The 18,632-nt window shown below is 41.7% G+C and overlaps 1 protein-coding gene across 1 annotated transcript in view; it reads left to right on the forward strand.

Annotated features, from left to right (window-relative positions):
* The window catches only part of LOC124789830 (transmembrane protein 41B-like), a 49,463-nt gene that overhangs the window by 28,344 nt on the left and 2,487 nt on the right, over positions 1 to 18,632 (forward strand). Inside the window, exon 5 of the mRNA XM_047257324.1 lies at positions 11,507 to 11,645. Within this exon, the coding sequence (XP_047113280.1) occupies positions 11,507 to 11,645 (139 nt within the window). The remainder of the gene's footprint in view (positions 1 to 11,506; positions 11,646 to 18,632) is intronic.

The following is an 18,632-nucleotide window of genomic DNA, read 5'->3' on the forward strand; positions in this document are numbered from 1 at the left end:
GGAACACTCCTGTGTGGCTGGTTTTTGGGGATGGTGGGAGGATTGGGGTTGTGAGGGAAAATGGCTTGGGAGGTCTGTTGGCATATTAGGTCAGTGGATAGTGCCTGTCTGTGAAGGCTTTGGTGAGACCCTCAGCATACTGAGCAAGGTAGTGTTTGTCGCTGCAGGTACGCTGACTGTAGGTAGCCAGGCTATATAGGAGGGATTTTTTGGTGTGAAAGGGATGACAACTATCAAAATGCAGGTACTGTTAGTGGTTGGTGGGTTTAATGTGGACAGAGGTTCAGATGGAGCCGTCAGAGAGGTGGTGGTCAACATCTAGGAAGGTGGCACGCTGGGTTGAGGAAGACCACATGAAGTGAATGGGAGAGTAGATGTTGATGTTGTGAAGGAACGAAGATATGGTGTCTTGTTACAGAGTCCATATCATGAAGATGTCATCAGTGAATCTGAACCAGACTAGATGTTTGATGTTTTTGAAGGCTAGGAAGGTCTCCTCTTGATGGCCATTAAAAATATTGTCATAGGAGGGTGGTATGCTGGTGCCCATCACTGTGTTGTGGAGTCACGTACCTTACCTTCAGATGACAAGTAGTTGTGGGTTAGAATAAAGTTAGTAAGGCGTATGAGGAATGAGGTTGTGGGTTTGAACTATGAAGGACATTGGGGAAGGTAGTGTTCTGTAGCGGTCACATAAAGTGTGACGAGTAAGGATCCAGGAGGTAAAGGGGTGGGGGTGGTGAAGTGTCAGTGAAGGAAGTGGTTAATGTCTTTGACAAGTGAGGCTAGATTACAGGCAAATGGTTTGAGGCTTTGGCTGATGGGAGCTGAAATTATTTCAGTGGGGACACAATAATCAACCACAATGGGACATCCAGGATTGTTGGGGTTACGGATTTTGGGGAGCATGTAGAAAGTGGGTGTGTGGGGCGTCATAGGGTGAAGAGGGAAATGTATTCAGGGGTGATGTTTTGGGAAGAGCCTAAGGCTTTAAGCAGGGTTGGAGTTTGTATTGGACTTCTGGGATGAGATGACTTGTATAAATTATAGGTGGAGTAATCAGATAATTGGTGGAGGCCTTCTGCCAGGTAGTCAGTGCAACTCATAACAGCGGTGGAACCTTTGTCTGCAGGTAGTATGATTAGGTCAGGATTTGTTTTGAAGTTGTGTATGGCTGTTCTTTCTCCTACTTCTCCCACTGAAAGGTAGCAATCCCTGCAAGGGAAGCACTTCTTTGCCGCCAGTCCCTCCAACAAAAACTGCCCTAATTCCAACATTGAACCTTGCCTCTTCCAGTTCATACCACCACCCACTGGTCACCATCCAGGAATTCCTTACCTCCAACTTAGCTTCACATCCTTTCCCAGGTCCCTTCCTTAGAAAAACCAATCTTTCAGTAGAAGAAAGGACAGCCATACACAACCTCAAAACAAATCCTGACCTAATGAGGTTCCACCACTATTGTTGTGACCCACAGTGACTACCTGACAGAAGGCCTCCACCAGTTATCTGACTCCTTCACATATAAATTCTGCCAGAGTGCCTTAGGCCATTCCTAGAACATCTCCCCTGAATACAGTTCCCTCCTCGTTCCTATGACACCCCGCACACCCACCTTCTACATGCTCCCCAAAATCCACAACCCCAACAATCCTGGATGCCTGTGACTGGTTATTGTGCCCCTACTGAAAGAATTTCAGCCCTCATTGACCAACATCTCCAATCAATTGCCTGTAATTTAGCCTCCCACCTCAGAGAGACCAACCACTTCCTTCATTGACTGTCCACCATCCCCACCCCATACAAAAGTACAACTACCAACCTCACTAACCACACTATCCTGGCAACTCCCCATATACCGCTTAACACATCACACCTTTCAGGATACTGAGGGCCTGGTCAGTAGTCCTATAACCTCTTACACACTATTAAATACATTTACCGGTGTTACTACTATGCACATTACAATGCCACATTTCTTACCTCTATCCACATTACAATGCCATACATACAATCACTTTCACTCTCCATTGTGGGTTCCATATGCACGATTCATGATCCAGTCTACTGGGGTCTGCAATACCAGGACGTCGGATGGGTGGGCAGCTTTCCACCTGAGGTAGAATGAAGGGTGCACTGAACAGAGTCAGGACTACTATGGTGTCAGGTATCATGACACTTAGAATCACTGCCATACGATGTCTTTCCTCCCGACACTGATGCATATGCTGTAGCATCTGTTCTGCCAAAATATGCCCTTCTTGCATTGCTGTGAGCTGGTTCAATGAAAGTGCCTCTAGCGGTTTGTCTGGCCTGTACAACAGTGGCTGTGTTATTTAACCTGGTAATCCTCATAACAGTGGCTGATGGTGGAATGTCAGTCCCATTACCTCGCATTCTATTTCATTATCTAATAGCCCACTACTGCACAGTTCCAGTCACTTCACCCCTGCGAATCTGCCCTGCTCATAGCAGTTTGCTACCACCACTGTAGTGTCAAACATGAAGTAGATCCAGTATAGCCTGTGTAGGGTTTAGGTTCTAGGGTGTCCCATGGGGAACTCTAGCCATCCGTTTTGATTACGAACAGCTGAATCTTGTTTGCCTGGTCTGTCCTAACCTCCATTGATGCTACATGACAGTATAGTGATAAATTCTGTTTACCAGGCTCCAAGACGAATCCCAGTAAAGGCAGCAGCTGGTCTTGTATTTTCCATGACCCAATCATGTATTATTCTGGTGAAGTATTGCTGGACTCAGTTGTCCGTGTTCTGCATGGTGAATGGCTTCCTGCACACTTGTCATTACTACTCGGACATTTTATAATTTCAAATGGTTTCATTGCTTCTGGTAACCTTTGCAGTGGTACTTGCCTATAATTCGTGTCCGCTCATTACGCGTACTGTACACGATTCCTTCCTCCCATTCCACTAGTACCTTTCTGCTGAAGGCATGTGATCATGTGCATCTGTCAGTACTTCACCCGTGAGCTTAGCTGGCACTCCCCTCACGTGCCTCTAACCTAGTTAGCATCCATAAGTCACACATGCTGAACTGTGTCTGTGTCATGTATAGCTTACAATTGGTGTCAGCAGCTTGCACTGCCAGTCACTCAACAAGGGTGTGCCCAGTGGCTATACTGCTCCACCTTCCTGCTTAAACCACCTGTGTTTCAGCACTTTGTTCTTGGCTTATGTATCACTTCATAATCAAACTCGTTCAGCCTCATTTCCCACATTGTCAGCTCGCTAGAAGGGTCCTTCGACCCTAACAATCATTTCAGAGCTGCATGATCGGTCGCTGGCTTGAATTTTTTCCCATACAAGTAGAACCGAAAGTGTGTAATTCTGCATATCGAGCTGAACATTTCCTTCTCTGTTGTCAAATAATCCTTTCTTTCCGTATTGAGTTGCCTTGAAGTGTAAGCCACACAATGTTCTTTGCCATTCACCACCTGACTCAAAACGTGCTCTAATACCTGACTGGATGTGTCCCAATACAGTACAAATTCCTTCTGATAGTCGGGAAAAATCAAAACTGGGCTTGCCTTTATGCTTTCCTCAGTCCCTCAAATGTGGCTAGGAATTCTTCTGTCCACTCGAATTTCACGCTCTTTTGTAATATAGGGCTGAGCAACAAAGACTGAGACCAGTTTTTTTCCTATAGCTACCGTGATAATATCCTGAATATTTGAAAAATTCATGTTTTTCCATGTAATGTCCATAGGTAGTAGCACACTTATCAGAAGGTTGGTAGTAATGCTCCATTTTCGAGATGCTCTTTGCATTTCACATACCAAACAGTGGATGTGACATGAGAGGAGCAGTACAGCTCAATAAAATTCTGTGTTTGTTTAAACCATACAGCCACTGAAACTTATGAAATGCTGCCGCAAGCATATGGTGAAGATGCACTACCTCATGCAAAGTATTTAGGTGGTGCAAGGACTTCACAGTAGTCCGACCCATCTCTGTTACTTGTAAGCAGGGTGAGCCTGCTGTTTTCGGATTCCGCTGTCACATCAACACAGCTGCTGTGATTGTCCACAAGGATCGACAGATAACATTAAGTAACCTCAGTGAAGTGTTGAGAGTTTCATGTGCCAGTGTCTTTATGATTATGCATGATACTGTTACAGCATCATACTACGTGTCAGTATTGGATAAAATGAGGCATCATGTTGCAAGTAAACGACCAGAACTTTCTCAAGATGGTGATGACTTCATCATGACAGTGCATGCCTTCACATCACAAATCGAGTCACACAAGTTTTGGCTCAGTTCAACATTACATGTGTACCACCTCTACCTTATAGCCCTGATCTTGCACCCTGTGATTTTTTTCCCCCCATTACTAACAACAAATCTTTGATGCATTTGATGTGAGAACTCTGAAACAGTGCTGAAGAAAAGGGAGATGGTTCTCAAGGACCTGACAAATGATGGTGTGCACAAAGCATTCAGAGACTGGCAGAGATGCTATAAAAATGCATTCAAGTAACCAGAAGTATTTTGAAAAAGATAATGTAAATGGAGTAAGAAACTGTATGAAAAAAAAGAAAGTTTTAGTCTATATTGATCAGCCCTCATAATTGCATGAGTGGTCGTGCCACATCTGCAAAGTCCTTCACAAATTTTCTATAATAATTTGAGTGTCTCTGTAGCTCCTTGCTCATCTTAGGAACTAGAAAATTCTGTGATTATGTCTTTACTCCTTCCTTGCTATTTGTATGGCCCGAGTAACCCACTTTCCCAAAGGCAAAATGACACTTCTTTTTAAAAAACCTGTCTCAAGTGTAGCATATGTTCATTAGTATCTCTCAAACACACAATTATATCATCGAGGTACACGAAATATTACCAATGTTTTAACCCCCTTAGTGCCCTGTCCAACAATCGCTGAAATGTTGCTGGGGCATTCTTTAATCCGAATCGCATCCTTTGGTATTGACAGTGACACCAAGGAACTGAGAACACTCTTCAGTTGGTACTCCAGAACCATCTTTAACTGATGGTACCTGTTCCTTAAATCCATGGTAGAAAAGTACCAGCACTGTCTCCATGGTATTGGGTATGGGGTACACTTCAGTTACCATCTTATTGTGAAGATGATGATAGTCACAGCAGAACCTAATATTTCTTGGTAGTGTCTCTTGACTTTTTAAGGAAGTAGTGCTCTCCTCTATTATTATTCCATTGGCTAATTGTTGGTTAACAAAATCCTCCATAATTAGCTGTAAATGCCAAGATATACGACATGGTTTCTGGTACACCAATGCTTCATTTCCCATTGAAATTCAGTGTTGCATTATGGATGACACTGGCAATGGACCCTGAGGATAAAACAATCCTCAAGCTCCAGTAATAACTTCTCCCATCTCTATCCTTTCTGTCCCTCTAGATGCTCCATGTTGTTACATAATGCAGTTGTAGCGACAGCCTGTGGCTGACCACGGTCAGTGTGTCCCAGTCGTCATTCTCCACCAGGATGACCAAATTTGGTACTAACAGCCCCTGAGTTAGCCCTACTTCGTCGGCACCAACATTATCCAAATTCATGGGTACCATTTTTCCGTCATCTCTCTATTGTACACGTACAATCCTTCTCTTAACAAAACAGCGTGGTACATCCAGTACGTCATTCTCCTCTGGTAATTCTGCTACATACAACATATCAACACCCAAAGCAATTTTCCAGGTCACTCTGACATTGTATCCTGCAAATCAAGCCTTAAAAGGAGAGGTTCCCAGGGGTGGGATCGACTTTTTGGAACAGTCTATACAGCGACGTATGTTAAGGTTCAAGGTATCACACATTGCACCCATTCACTCTGGTGGCCCCTCGTTTGGGAGTAATCAACAAAAAAATCCAGAATTTAAATTAAGTTTAAATATTATGACAGATAAATAAAAATAATTATATCCACGTGCTAGAAGATTCAAAGTGTAAAAAGAAAGATAGGAAGAAAACACGAGCAATTGAAGAAGTTAAAACTTTGATTAAAATGATGTGACAAGGGAATACAAATAAATGAAATTGTGTCAACCAATTAATTGAATAAAAATTGTAATCAAAGTCATTTTGATAAAGGTTTTAAAATAATGAAATGTTTGATGTACCTGACAAGGTTCAAACCGACAACCTCTTGCATGTAAGGTCGGCATCTTAACCATTACACTATGCTACCAGCCTGTAAATTGTTACTGTTTTAATCTTATAGAGCCTTACATGAAATTCCAAATTCTTTTTTGTCAGTTACTCTCAAACGGGTTCTTAACCTAATCACCATATAGATCATTTCAAAAAGTCAGTCCCACTGCTGGGGACATCTCCTTGTTACAGATTTCGTACGCAGTTTAATCGATTTGATCCTTAATGTTAGATGAACCTTGCAACAGTACCTCACTGGTGACAGCGTCCACTAGCTGAAATGCTGTCACAGTTCCGCCTCGGGTCTCTGAATGTCAATTTTGATACGATGTTGATACAAAAAGTCCAGGATCATAGAGTAACCTTTGCTTACATGAGACACTACTTTCATACATTGTTCAAACCCAAGTTTCCCAACCTGAAAATTTAATACAACTGAACCCAATGTTCTTGCATCACTATCTCCCATCCCAATCAACTTATAGTGTGGTGAGTTCAGTTGCTTCCGATTGATGAGGTCTGTTTTGCCACTGACACGTGCCCCTGCCCCTTACAATCCCTACCGTAGGAGATTCCACCTCTGCATTCGTATTTGCTACATCAAAATTTAACAGAAATGCAGCGTGGCAGACTCAGGGTTCCTTCTTGTGTTCAACGCTTTTCCATTTCCTATTTCTACCTCTCTTACTGCTTCTGCTATCCCCTTGCTGGTATCCACCCTTTTTATGTCATTGAGGTTGCTGGTACTGCCTTCGGACATGCCCGGTTCATCCACATCTATAGTGATTCACATTAATGGTGAACACTTTGCACTTATAACATATCAATTTTTGTGAATTTTGTTGCCCACCAGACAGCAGGATAGAGGTCTTTTGAGGTACCTGTCCAAACCCTTCTCCATATATCAAGTGACAGGCCTCTCAGGAAGGCATCAAGTGCCTTATGCTGGGCTTCTTGAAGTATAGTCTTATTCGCCTCCTTACTCTCCCTTAACTCTCACTTTTGCACATTAATTTTATGTATAGTATATGCAAAAACCACTGTTTTGTGTCTTTTTGTGACTTTACTTAATAGCTTACAGAAAAACCTCATGCTGTTGTTTTTATACCCCTGTAGGAGGCCTTCACTCAATTGCTCAAATGTCTGTGCGTTTGTCAACTCCTCTGTACACCTAACAAAGTTTTTGCGATCCCTACCAACTGTAACATCATCACTTGTAACAGCTGAATATCTGACCAACCTCCCCTATCTGCCAACAATTTTAGGTTCTCCAGGAGAGAGGCTACCTCCTCAGTTGACCTAACAGAAAAGGGTGTGATTAAACTGATGGAGGCTGGATCTAGGGCTGCTGGACTGATGCTGACTGTTTATCTTTAATTGCAGTTTGCCCTATTAACTGTGTTTTACACGCTGTCACCTGTGCTACCTCATCTAGTAATACCTGCAATGCCTCTCACTTGGAAACACCCTGTGCCCAAGACTCTACCATTGTGAAACCTTTATCTCCCAGACACAGATGCCACACAGTATCAGTTGACAACAGTTTTTAACACTCAGAATTACAATCAATTTATACTCTACACCTCATCATCAACCACTTAGGTTCAGTAGACTGCCTAGGAGTATACCATAACAGTGACATTTAAACCGTTCTGCTGACACTCACTCTGCAGATGGTGCACTAGAAGAGACATGTTCGCAGGTTCCAATGGTTTGACTAATGTAACTTTTTAAGTTCCGATGTGTTTCTTGCCTCGATACCATTTCTTCAGCATACAAAAGTAGAATCAGACAGTTTGTCCACTCACTCCACTGTGTAATGGCACGGGTGGCTGTGGTTGTGATGTTGTGCAGAATGGAAGTAGCTTTTGACTGAAGTGGACCTGGGGCTGACGGGCCACTTTTGCAGAAGACTGAGTGATAGTGGGGAATCGTGGCAAGGATGTGGCCAATGGTAGCTTAATAAAACAACATTTAAAGACAATCACTTTATTATAACTCGTGCAACTACACTCATACACCACAGTGGGCCAACCACTCTCTCCTCAGCATGTGACAAGTTAGGGGCATGCCACGTGGTATCAGCTAGGGTACAGCCAGTGTGCCGTGACATACGAGGTGTGTGAGAAAAGTAATGAGACTGTTTTTTATCTAACAAAGTTTTTATTTTTTTCAAAGAATAATATTGTCCCCTTTGGCAGCTATACACCAGCAGAGTAGTTGTTCCCGTTCTTGGTAGCAGGACTGAAAGGCTTCATCTGGTAGAGCCTTTACCGTGTCCGTTACATTCTTTTGAATCTTCTCTCGAGTCCAAAAATGGCATCCTTTGAAGACATTTCTCAATTTCAGAAAGAGAAAGAAATTATGGGGACTCGGATCAGGTGAATAGAGGGGGCTGTGGAACAACAAGAATGCCTTTTGAGATCAAAAATTTTGCGATGAAAGTGACCATGTGACATGTGGCATTGTCATCCACTTGCCGGCAATATCCAGTCTCCAGAATGAGATTTTCACTCTGCAGCGGAGTGTGCGCTGATATGAAACTTCCTGGCAGATTAAAACTGTTCCAGTCTCACTCAATTCGCTCTTTTCCTGATCCTTACAAGGACATATCCATAAAATACTTTGACAGTTTGTTGTGGAGGAACAACTCTCTCAAGAGCGGGATACATTCAATATTTCATCGGTTTCTGAAGCTGAAGATCTTTCTGAGTGCAGGGTTACCACAGGTTCTGGAAATTGGGGAAATATCAGGGAATTTCAAACATGACAGGGAAATTTGAAAAAAAAAAAAAAAAAAAAAAAAAAAAAAAACGCACTGGAAAATCTCCCCTCTGTCTCAGCAGATGAAATGGTTTGTTTACTGAAGTGTCATGCAGTGTTGCTGGGTGGGTGCAGCTGAGTACGTTCGCTGCTTCCCTGCTTCCTCATTACTACTAGTTCTCTTCTTCTCTGATTGCAGTCAGTACTGCCACCACTTCTTGCCACGAGAGGCAGAGAGGCATGAGGAGTAGTTTGATCAGGTCTGATTCTCAGAGACTGTAGATGCAGCAGCCGGAGACAGAGGTCATGTGTGCATGAATTGTGTCTGACTGATCGTGTGAATGTGTGTGTGTGTGTGTGTGTGTGTGCACTCTTGTTTTCTGACAAAAGCTGTGGCTGAAAATTTAATTGTGAGAATGTAATTGTCTTTTCTAATCATCTTTACAATGAGTTGCTACCTATCCTCATTATTATTGGTTCTCAGAGTATTTGAACAAGTTATCTGTTGCATGGATTGATCACTGTGGCCTCATTTCATCAACATGCTGTCTGTGGCTCATGAATAGCTGACCACATGAGTGGATTTCTGCGACGGGCGAGAACCACAGACCATTTCTGTGGGTATTTGTAATGGATTGGGCCTGCTGATCTGAAGCCATTCGGTTCCCACCAATGTGCAGGCCCTGCCCATCAGATCTAGTTTCACCAATCTGCGTCTGTTTGTGTGTGGCATAATGCAGTGGATTTTCAGGGTTTATCCATGGACCCAGGACTGCGGTGCTTCTCAGCAGCCCAGAGGCCACAGGCGATTGATATCAGGAATTTTATAGACATTTTATTTGTTTTAGTGCATTATGGCACTTCAAAAGTAGTGTATACTTTAGAAAGTATGGATAATAAGAAGAAAATTCAGTCGCTGGTGGTTTGCATGCTACGTACTTATATATTTCTCGAAAGAAAAATCACACAATACCTGTAAAATAATAGATATAACACAGTGGGTTATAACTGACAGTAATGAACATAGTAGAACCAACAATTTTATTGGCGGTCACCTACAGTGTTGGTTTACACAATTCTTCCCTATCTTATACACTTCTTTCAAGAGGCCTATTTTTTTCCAAGGTTAGTTCTGAAATCAGTGAAGGTATTTTAAATTTGTGTTGCGACTCCAAGGAAATGCATATTTTTGTCACCAAATATTTTTTGTTGTTTTGAAATAAAATAACATCAGTGGTCTTAATGAAACACTTACACCATCTGACTTGCTTTCTCCATCTAAAAACAGTTCATTACAAAAGATGTTGATGTTTGTTTTTAAGGTTTTGGTTCACATCAGGAAATGCCATCTGCTTGCAAGTTTGTTTTTTAGATATCTCCTCATTTGTGCTATTGTTTCTTGTACCATAGCTGCAAAGACAGATTGTCAACTTATGTCTTAACTTACCCTTGAGATCTCAAAATTTGTCAGGGAAAAATGATAAAACTTGTCTGAAAATCAGGGAATTTCACTTGAGGAAACTTGTGTCAATCCTGTGAGTGAGGTTCACTTTCAGTGTGTTCTCAGCCTTCCAAAAATGATTTGTGATAGCAAAAAACTTGTGCTTTTGGTAAGGAATGTCCTCCGTAGGACTTTTTAAACTTTTCGAAGGTCACATTCATAGATTCCTCAAGTTTAACACACAACTTGATGTCAGAAAGTTGCTCTGAATACTGCTGTTTATCTAATGTAATGCATAATGAAAACACAACTTCACTGATGGTGCTCTCAAAAACCACATGACTGCTATACAGAGCTAAAACTCGGACAGAGCACCTGGAAGGAGTGAACACACTGGTTCACACAAGTAGAGCAACACAGTGTTGCTAGATCACTCATAGTGCTGTCAGACTCATTACTTTTCTTCAAACATAATGTATGTGCCCCAGAATGCTGATGCCCACTGGTCAACTAGCAGCACTAGAAGTGGTGGTACGAGGTGCCACAGCACCCGCACCAGTGTAGGAAGGAGAGCAGTTCTACCTTCCTGGTCATGACTCACTACCCCATGGGCAGGAGTTGACCTGCTGCAGGAGTGAATTGGGAAGTAGCCCACCAGTGGAGGGGCACTAAGACCAAGGAGGCGGCCTAGGTGCTACAAAATGGTGCTGGAATGAGGAATGGCGGCAGAGGTGGCGCATGGCATAGCCCACTCAACTTAGATCTACCAGGCTATTAAAAGGGATGGTTATTTATACAGAATAGTGATTCACTTGTAGTGCTAATATATTGCTTCTGATCGCATTCCTGACAACAGTTTAACTGCTTGCCTCATTCCGTAAGAACCCTGTCGTACTGGCAGGATTGTGGTGCCGGGCTTGCTCTGTCACACAATGCATAAACTGCCCTGTTGCTTTAATTGGAATGCTGACATGGTGCACTGGGTGCCTATGAGTTCTTCAAACGCTGCATTGCCTACACTGCTGTTTCCAAAGTAACACCCAAAAGATGGTGGTAGCACTACACTGCTTATTCCAAATATATTTTTAATGTATATTCCACTTGATCATTTGTAATTAACTTGTGTATTGATGGTATAATTTTTCTTTTTAGGTAAATAAGCATCGTGAAAATTTGCTGAATTACATATTATTTCTGCGAATAACGCCTTTTTTACCAAACTGGTTTATCAACATAGTTTCACCTGTGATAGGGGTCCCCATAGTTCCTTTCTGGCTGGGGACATTTTTGGGTAAGTATTGCCATCTTTATGAAATACCTTAGAAAGTTGTAATCGAGGTGACTCACCATAATTCTAAGTGACAAATTAAAAACGTGTCTAATTCAATTTAGTGTTTGTGTAGATAGCAGAAATACTACTGAAATGCAAATGTAGCCACACAGTGTTTATGTATAATAATCATTTTCTTAAAAATGAAATAATGTGCGTAGATAGAATGTGCAAAATTAATTGATCTAAGTTATGCATTTTATGTTAAAAGAATACTGACAGTGTAGATGTGATGGGGAGCATCAATATGAGCAGTTTGCTGGAGGGTACTAGAGACAACAGTCAGATGCTAAAACTGTAACTGCATATTGTTATATGAACAGTTTTGATGGCCCTATTCACAACAATATATGGCACATATGAGTGTAAGCTTCTGTGATTGGAGTCCATGTTGATAATGTCTACGTGATAAAACTATTGATGTTTGGCCACAATTGCAGGCAGTCCTTATCAGGATACACTAACAAAGGCTGCATGCAGTAGTAGTAAAAATTACAGTATTTTTATTTCATATGAAGCAGTCATACATCCAGAAGAATTTTATTGGAAAATGACATCACACATTTCCAAGATGGGTCATAGAGGTGTGGCTGCACCTAGTCGCTACACTGCTAACCAATCTTGCAATACAACTGCTTCCATTCGGTAATCATCTCATGTGGCGCAGTGGTTAGCACACTGGACTCATATTCTGGAGGACAATGGTTCAAATCTGTGTCCAACAATCCTGATTTAGGTTTTCTGTGATTTCCCTAAATAGCTCCAGGTAAATTCCAGAATGGGACCTTCAAAATGGTAAGGTTGATTTCCTTCACCATCCTTTTATCAATCTGAGCTTATGCTTCATCTCTGATTATGTCAATGTCAACAGGATGTTGAACCTTAATCTTCTTTAACTCCTTTCTTCTTTCTGTAGAATATTCATTTAATATAGATTTAATTAATAATACTAAATATGTACATAATTTTAGGATTTTTATCTGCACTTATACAATTGTTATATCTCTAAAGTCAGTTTCTTTTAATATAGCATTGTTTCAGCTTTGTATTCTATCTTTGACATTGTATTTAAGTTTACTAAAGAGTGTAGAGTTCCCTACAGTTTCCCATTGTGATTGCTCAGACCCAAGGACTGTTAGCAAGCTCAATAAATACTAGCATATTTACCTGATTGTAAGATGAAGTGTATCCCTCAAACCCTTCATCAGAAAAATACGGGGTTGTCTTTCATTCTCGACTATTGCCATTGAGGTCAAAATTTTTACTTTGTGTAGTAGATTAATGTAAGGATTGTCTCACTTTTACTGATTTAGCTTTTGCAATTGAAGTCACATGCAGATTTATTTTGAAGAATTTGGAAAGACTGGACACGTGTTAGTGACACAAGCTTGACTGAGGACTAGGCCAAATGTGGAGAAGAGAATAATGATTGATAGATCCATATTAGATTGTAAAATATCTTTGTTAAATGTCATTTTTATAAAAGATGTTTTATAAAATCTTTGATGGTGCACTGTGATTCTTTTCTCGGATCTTTAATAAAAGTTAGAGCATGATCCTAGCTTTTATTTAAAAAATCTGTCTAAGAGCTTTGACATTGTAAAACAGGCTGCAGCAAATTTCATTGTGCTGCCTATCATGGGAATGTGTACCACATACCTGGCTTTTTATGAACATCTACCATGTTTAAACTGTAGTTTACCTGAATACATTTGTAGTTGGAATCGAATTTTGTGGCGTATGTACATGTTTCATGTAGCAGCGGTGTTAATGCTAGCCAGGAATGAAAGGGGATGTGTCAGCTGCTGGTTCTATGCAACCAGTGAGAGAGCAGCAGACAGACAACATGTTTGGAAGCAAGAGATGAAGGAATATTATCATATTCTCATGTCATTATAGATGTGAAACTTCAACAATATTAGGAAAAGACTAGATTGCTACTAACTGTAAAGATGGCGCTTTGGGTTGCAGACAGGCACAATGAAAAGACTTACACATTTAGCTTTTGGTCAAAGCCTTCTTCAGAAAAGAAAACACATTCACACAAGCAAGCACGCCTCAAACGCACATGCGGAATGCCTGGTTCAAGCTGTTGGAGATGGCGGTCATGTGTGCGTGAGGTGTGCTTGCTTGTTCGAAAGAGTGTGTGTGTGTATGTGTGTGTGTGTGTGTGTGTGTGTGTGTGTGTGTGTGTGTGTGTGTGTGTGAGAGAGAGAGAGAGAGAGAGAGAGAGAGAGAGAGAGAGAGAGAGAGCGCGCGTGCGCTTTTCTGAAGAAAGGTAAATGTGTAACAGTCCTTTTGCTGTGCCTGCCTCCAACTCAGTGTGTCATCTTTATGGTGAGTAGTGCTCTATTCCTAATATTGTTGATATTCCAACATGGAGTTTCCATTGTTGGATGTGAAATTAGCTATGTATTTGAGGAAAAAAAGGTTATGTTTTCAGGTTCCACTGTAGCTACAACCACAGAAATTGCAACATATTTGAAAGAAACAACCAAATATTTGTCACAGCTAGGATTATAAATTTTATTGACACCCATTTCACTCAAAGCAATTTAAGCTGTGCTGTTATATCCTGCCGTAACCTCCATCTCAGAAGTCACAATATATTTGGAAGAAACAACTTAGATATTCATGACATCCAAGATTATAAGTTTCATTGTTGCTGCTTGCATATAGAAATACATTGCCTCTTTCCTCACCTCTCATGGGTTAGGTAAATTGGTCATTCCAGGTGGTGGTGGTGGTGGTGGTGGTGGTGGTAAAAATACAGGGTGTCCCACTCAAACCTCCCTGATTTCAAGGACCCTGGAGAGAAAAATCACAGTAGATACGACAATGAAAAGTGCACCACATTTTAGAACATTTCAAGGAATTTATACTCCCACGTCAGAAGTGCCAAATATCATCGCCAGAGTGCAGCATGGTTGCATGAAGTTGAATTGCGACTCCACAGCAGCATGTGCAAGCAGTAGTGTGGTTTGCAGAAACAAAATCACTGATTACTGTGCAAAGAACTTATAGTCGTGTGTATGAATGTGATCCACATGATGGTATAGGTTCAGCGACGTTTGTGTGGACCCCGGGCCACATCGGCATTCCAGGAAACGAACATGTCGATCGGTTGGCCAAGCAGGCCACCACTTCGCCTTCCCTGGAGCTTTGTCTCGTGGAAAGAGACCTCCGGTCAGCCCTACATCGCAAGGTCCGCGATGTCTGGAGCTCTGAATGGTCAATCTTGAACATGCCAAATAAGCTCCGCATGGTCAAGTCGTCCACAACCATATGGAACTCATCCTTGAGGGGCATGTGTAGGGACTCAGTTGTTCTCTGCCGTCCCTGAATTGGACATATGTGGTTGACCCACAGCTATCTCCTTCGTCGTGAGAACCCGCCCAAGTGTCGCTGTGATGCAGGGCTGACAGTGGTCCATCTTCTGATGGACTGCCCCCTTTTAGCCCCCTTGCGACAGTCCTTTAATTTACCAGCTGCACTTCCTTTAATTCTTGGTGACAATGCCTCTATAGCTGACTCAGTTTTACGTTTTACCTATGCAGCTGGGTTTTATCACTCGCTCTAGTGTGGGCGCTCTCACATGATTTCTCAGGCTACACCCACTTCAGCGACTTTAATTGTGACATGGATACCATGGACCTTGCCGTTGGTGGGGAGGCTTGCGTGCCTCAAGGATACAGATAGCCGTACCGTAGGTGCAACCAGAACGGGGGGGGGGGGTATCTGTTGAGAGGCCAGACAAATGTACGGTTCCTGAAGAGGGGCAGCAGCCTTTTCGGTAGTTGCAGGGGCAACAGCCTGGGTGATTGACCTGGCCTTGTAACACTAACCAAAAAGGCCTTGCTGTTGTGGTACTGCGAACGGCTGAAAGCAAGAGGAAACTACAGCCGTAATTTTTCCCGAGGGCATGCAGCTTTACTGTATGGTTAAATGATGATGGCGTCCTCTTGGGTAAAATAGTCCCCCATTCAGATCTCCGGGCGGGGACTACTCAGGAGGACGTCGTTATCAGGAGAAAGAAAACTGGCATCCTACGGATCGGAGCATGGAATGTCAAATCCCTTAATCGGGCAGGTAGGTTAGAAAATTTAAAAAGGGAAATGGATAGGTTAAAGTTAGATATAGTGGGAATTAGTGAAGTTCGGTGGCAGGAGGAACAAGACTTCTGGTCAAGTGAATATAGGGTTATAAATACAAAATCAAATAGGGGTAATGCAGGAGTAGATTTAATAATGAATAAAAAAATAGGAGTGCGGGTAAGCTACTACAAACAGCATAGTGAACGTATTATAGTGGCCAAGATAGACACGAAGCCCATGCCTACTACAGTAGTACAAGTTTATATGCCAACTACCTCTGCAGATGACGAAGAAATTGAACACATGTATGATGAGATAAAAGAAATTATTCAGGTAGTGAAGGGAGACGAAAATTTAATAGTCATGGGTGACTGGAATTCGACAGTAGGAAAAGGGAGAGAAGGAAACATAGTAGGTGAATATGGATTGGGGCTAAGAAATGAAAGAGGAAGCCGCCTAGTAGAGTTTTGCACAGAGCACAACTTAATCATAGCTAACACTTGGTTCAAGAATCATAAAAGAAGGTTGTATACATGGAAGAATCCTGGAGATACTAAAAGGTATCAGATAGATTATATAATCGTAAGACAGAGATTTAGGAACCAGGTTTTAAATTGTAGGACATTTCCAGGGGCAGATGTGGACTCTGACCACAATCTATTGGTTATGAACTGTAGATTAAAGCTGAAGAAATTGCAAAAAGGTGGGAATTTAAGGAGATGGGACCTGGATAAACTGACTAAACCAGAGGTTGTACAGAGTTTCAGGGAGAGCATAAGGGAACAATTGACAGGAATAGGGGAAAGAAATACAGTAGAAGGCGAATGGGTAGATGAAGTAGTGAAGGCAGCAGAGGATCAAGTAGGTAAAAAGACGAGGGCTATTAGAAATCCTTGGGTAACAGAATAAATATTGAATTTAATTGATGAAAGGAGAAAATATAAAAATGCAGTAAATGAAGCAGGCAAAAAGGAATACAAACATCTCAAAAATGAGATCGACAGGAAGTGCAAAATGGCTAAGCAGGCATGGCTAGAGGACAAATGTAAGGATGTAGAGGCTTATCTCACTATGGGTAAGATAGATACTGCCTACAGGAAAATAAAAGATACCTTTGGAGGTAAGAGAACCACTGGCATGAATATTAAGAGCTCAGATGGAAACCCAGTTCTAAGCAAAGAAGGAAAGCAGAAAGGTGTAAGGAGTATATAGAGGGTTTATACAAGGGCGATGTACTTGAGGACAATATTATGGAAATGGAAGAGGATGTAGATGAAGATGAAAAGGGAGATACGATACTGCATGAAGAGTTGGACAGAGCACTGAAAGACCTGAGTCGAAACAAGGCCCCGCAAGTAGACAACATTCCATTAGAACTACTGACAGCCTTGGGAGAGCCAGTCCTGACAAAACTCTACCATCTGGTGAGCAAGATGTACGAGACAGGCGAAATACCCTCAGACTTCAAGAAGAATATAATAATTCCAATCCCAAAGAAAGCAGGTGTTGACAGATGTGAAAATTACCGAACTATCAGTTTAATAAGTCACAGCTGCAAAATACTAATGCGAATTATTTACAGACGAATGGAAAAACTGGTAGAAACCGACCTCAGGGAAGATCAGTTTGGATTCCGTAGAAATGTTGGAACATGTGAGGCAATACTGACCTTACGACTTATCTTAGAAGGAAGATTATGGAAAGGCAAACCTACGTTTCTAGCATTTGTAGACTTAGAGAAAGCTTTTGACAATGTTGATTGGGATACTCTCTTTAAAATTCTAAAGGTGGCAGGGGTAAAATACAGGGAGCGAAAGGCTATTTACAATTTGTACAGAAACCAGATGGCAGTTATAAGAGTCGAGGGACGACGAAAGGGAAGCAGTGGTTGGGAAGGGAGTGAGGCAGGGTTGTAGCCTCTCCCCGATGTTATTCAATCTGTATATTGAGCAAGCAGTAAAGGAAACAAAAGAAAAATTTGGAGTAGGTATTAAAATCCAGGGAGAAGAAATAAAAACCTTAAGGTTCACCGATGACATTGTAATTCTGTCAGAGACAGCAAAGGACTTGGAAGAGCAGTTGAACGGACTGGACAGTGTCTTGGAAGGGTGGTATAAGATGAACATCAACAAAAAGCAAAACGAGGATAATGGAATGTAGTCGAATTAAGTCGGGTGATGCTGAGGGTATTAGATTAGGAAATGAGACACTTAAAGTAGTAAAGGAGTATTGCTATTTGGGGAGCAAAATAACTGATGATGATCGAAGTAGAGGGGATATAAAATGTAGACTGAGAGTGGAAGGAAAGTGTTGCTGAAGAAGAGAAATTTGTTAACATCAAATATAGATTTAAGTGTCAGGAAGTCATTTCTGAAAGTATTTGTATGGAGTGTAGCCATGTATGGAAGTGAAACATGGACGATAAATGGTTTGGACAAGAAGAGAATAGAAGCTTTTGAAATGTGGTGCTACAGAAGAATGTTGAAGATTAGGTGGGTAGATCACGTAACTAATGGGGAGGTATTGAATAGGATTGGGGAGAAGCGAAGTTTGTGGCACAACTTGACTAGAAGAAGGGATCAGTTGGTAGGACATGTCCTGAGGCGTCAAGGGATCACAAATTTAGCATTGGAGAGCAGTGTGGAGGGTAAAAATCGTAGAGGGAGACTAAGAGATGAATACAATAAGCAGATTCAGAAGGATGTGGGTTGCAGTAGGTACTGGGAGATGAAGGAGCTTGCACAGGATAGATTAGCATGGAGAGCTGCATCAAACCAGACCCAGGACTGAAGACGACAACAACAACAACAACAACAACAACAACAACATACCAAAATAGTGTCTTTTATGGTAA

This window comes from Schistocerca piceifrons, chromosome 3 (genome assembly GCF_021461385.2).
Source record: "Schistocerca piceifrons isolate TAMUIC-IGC-003096 chromosome 3, iqSchPice1.1, whole genome shotgun sequence".
Taxonomy (NCBI): Eukaryota; Metazoa; Arthropoda; class Insecta; order Orthoptera; family Acrididae; genus Schistocerca; species Schistocerca piceifrons.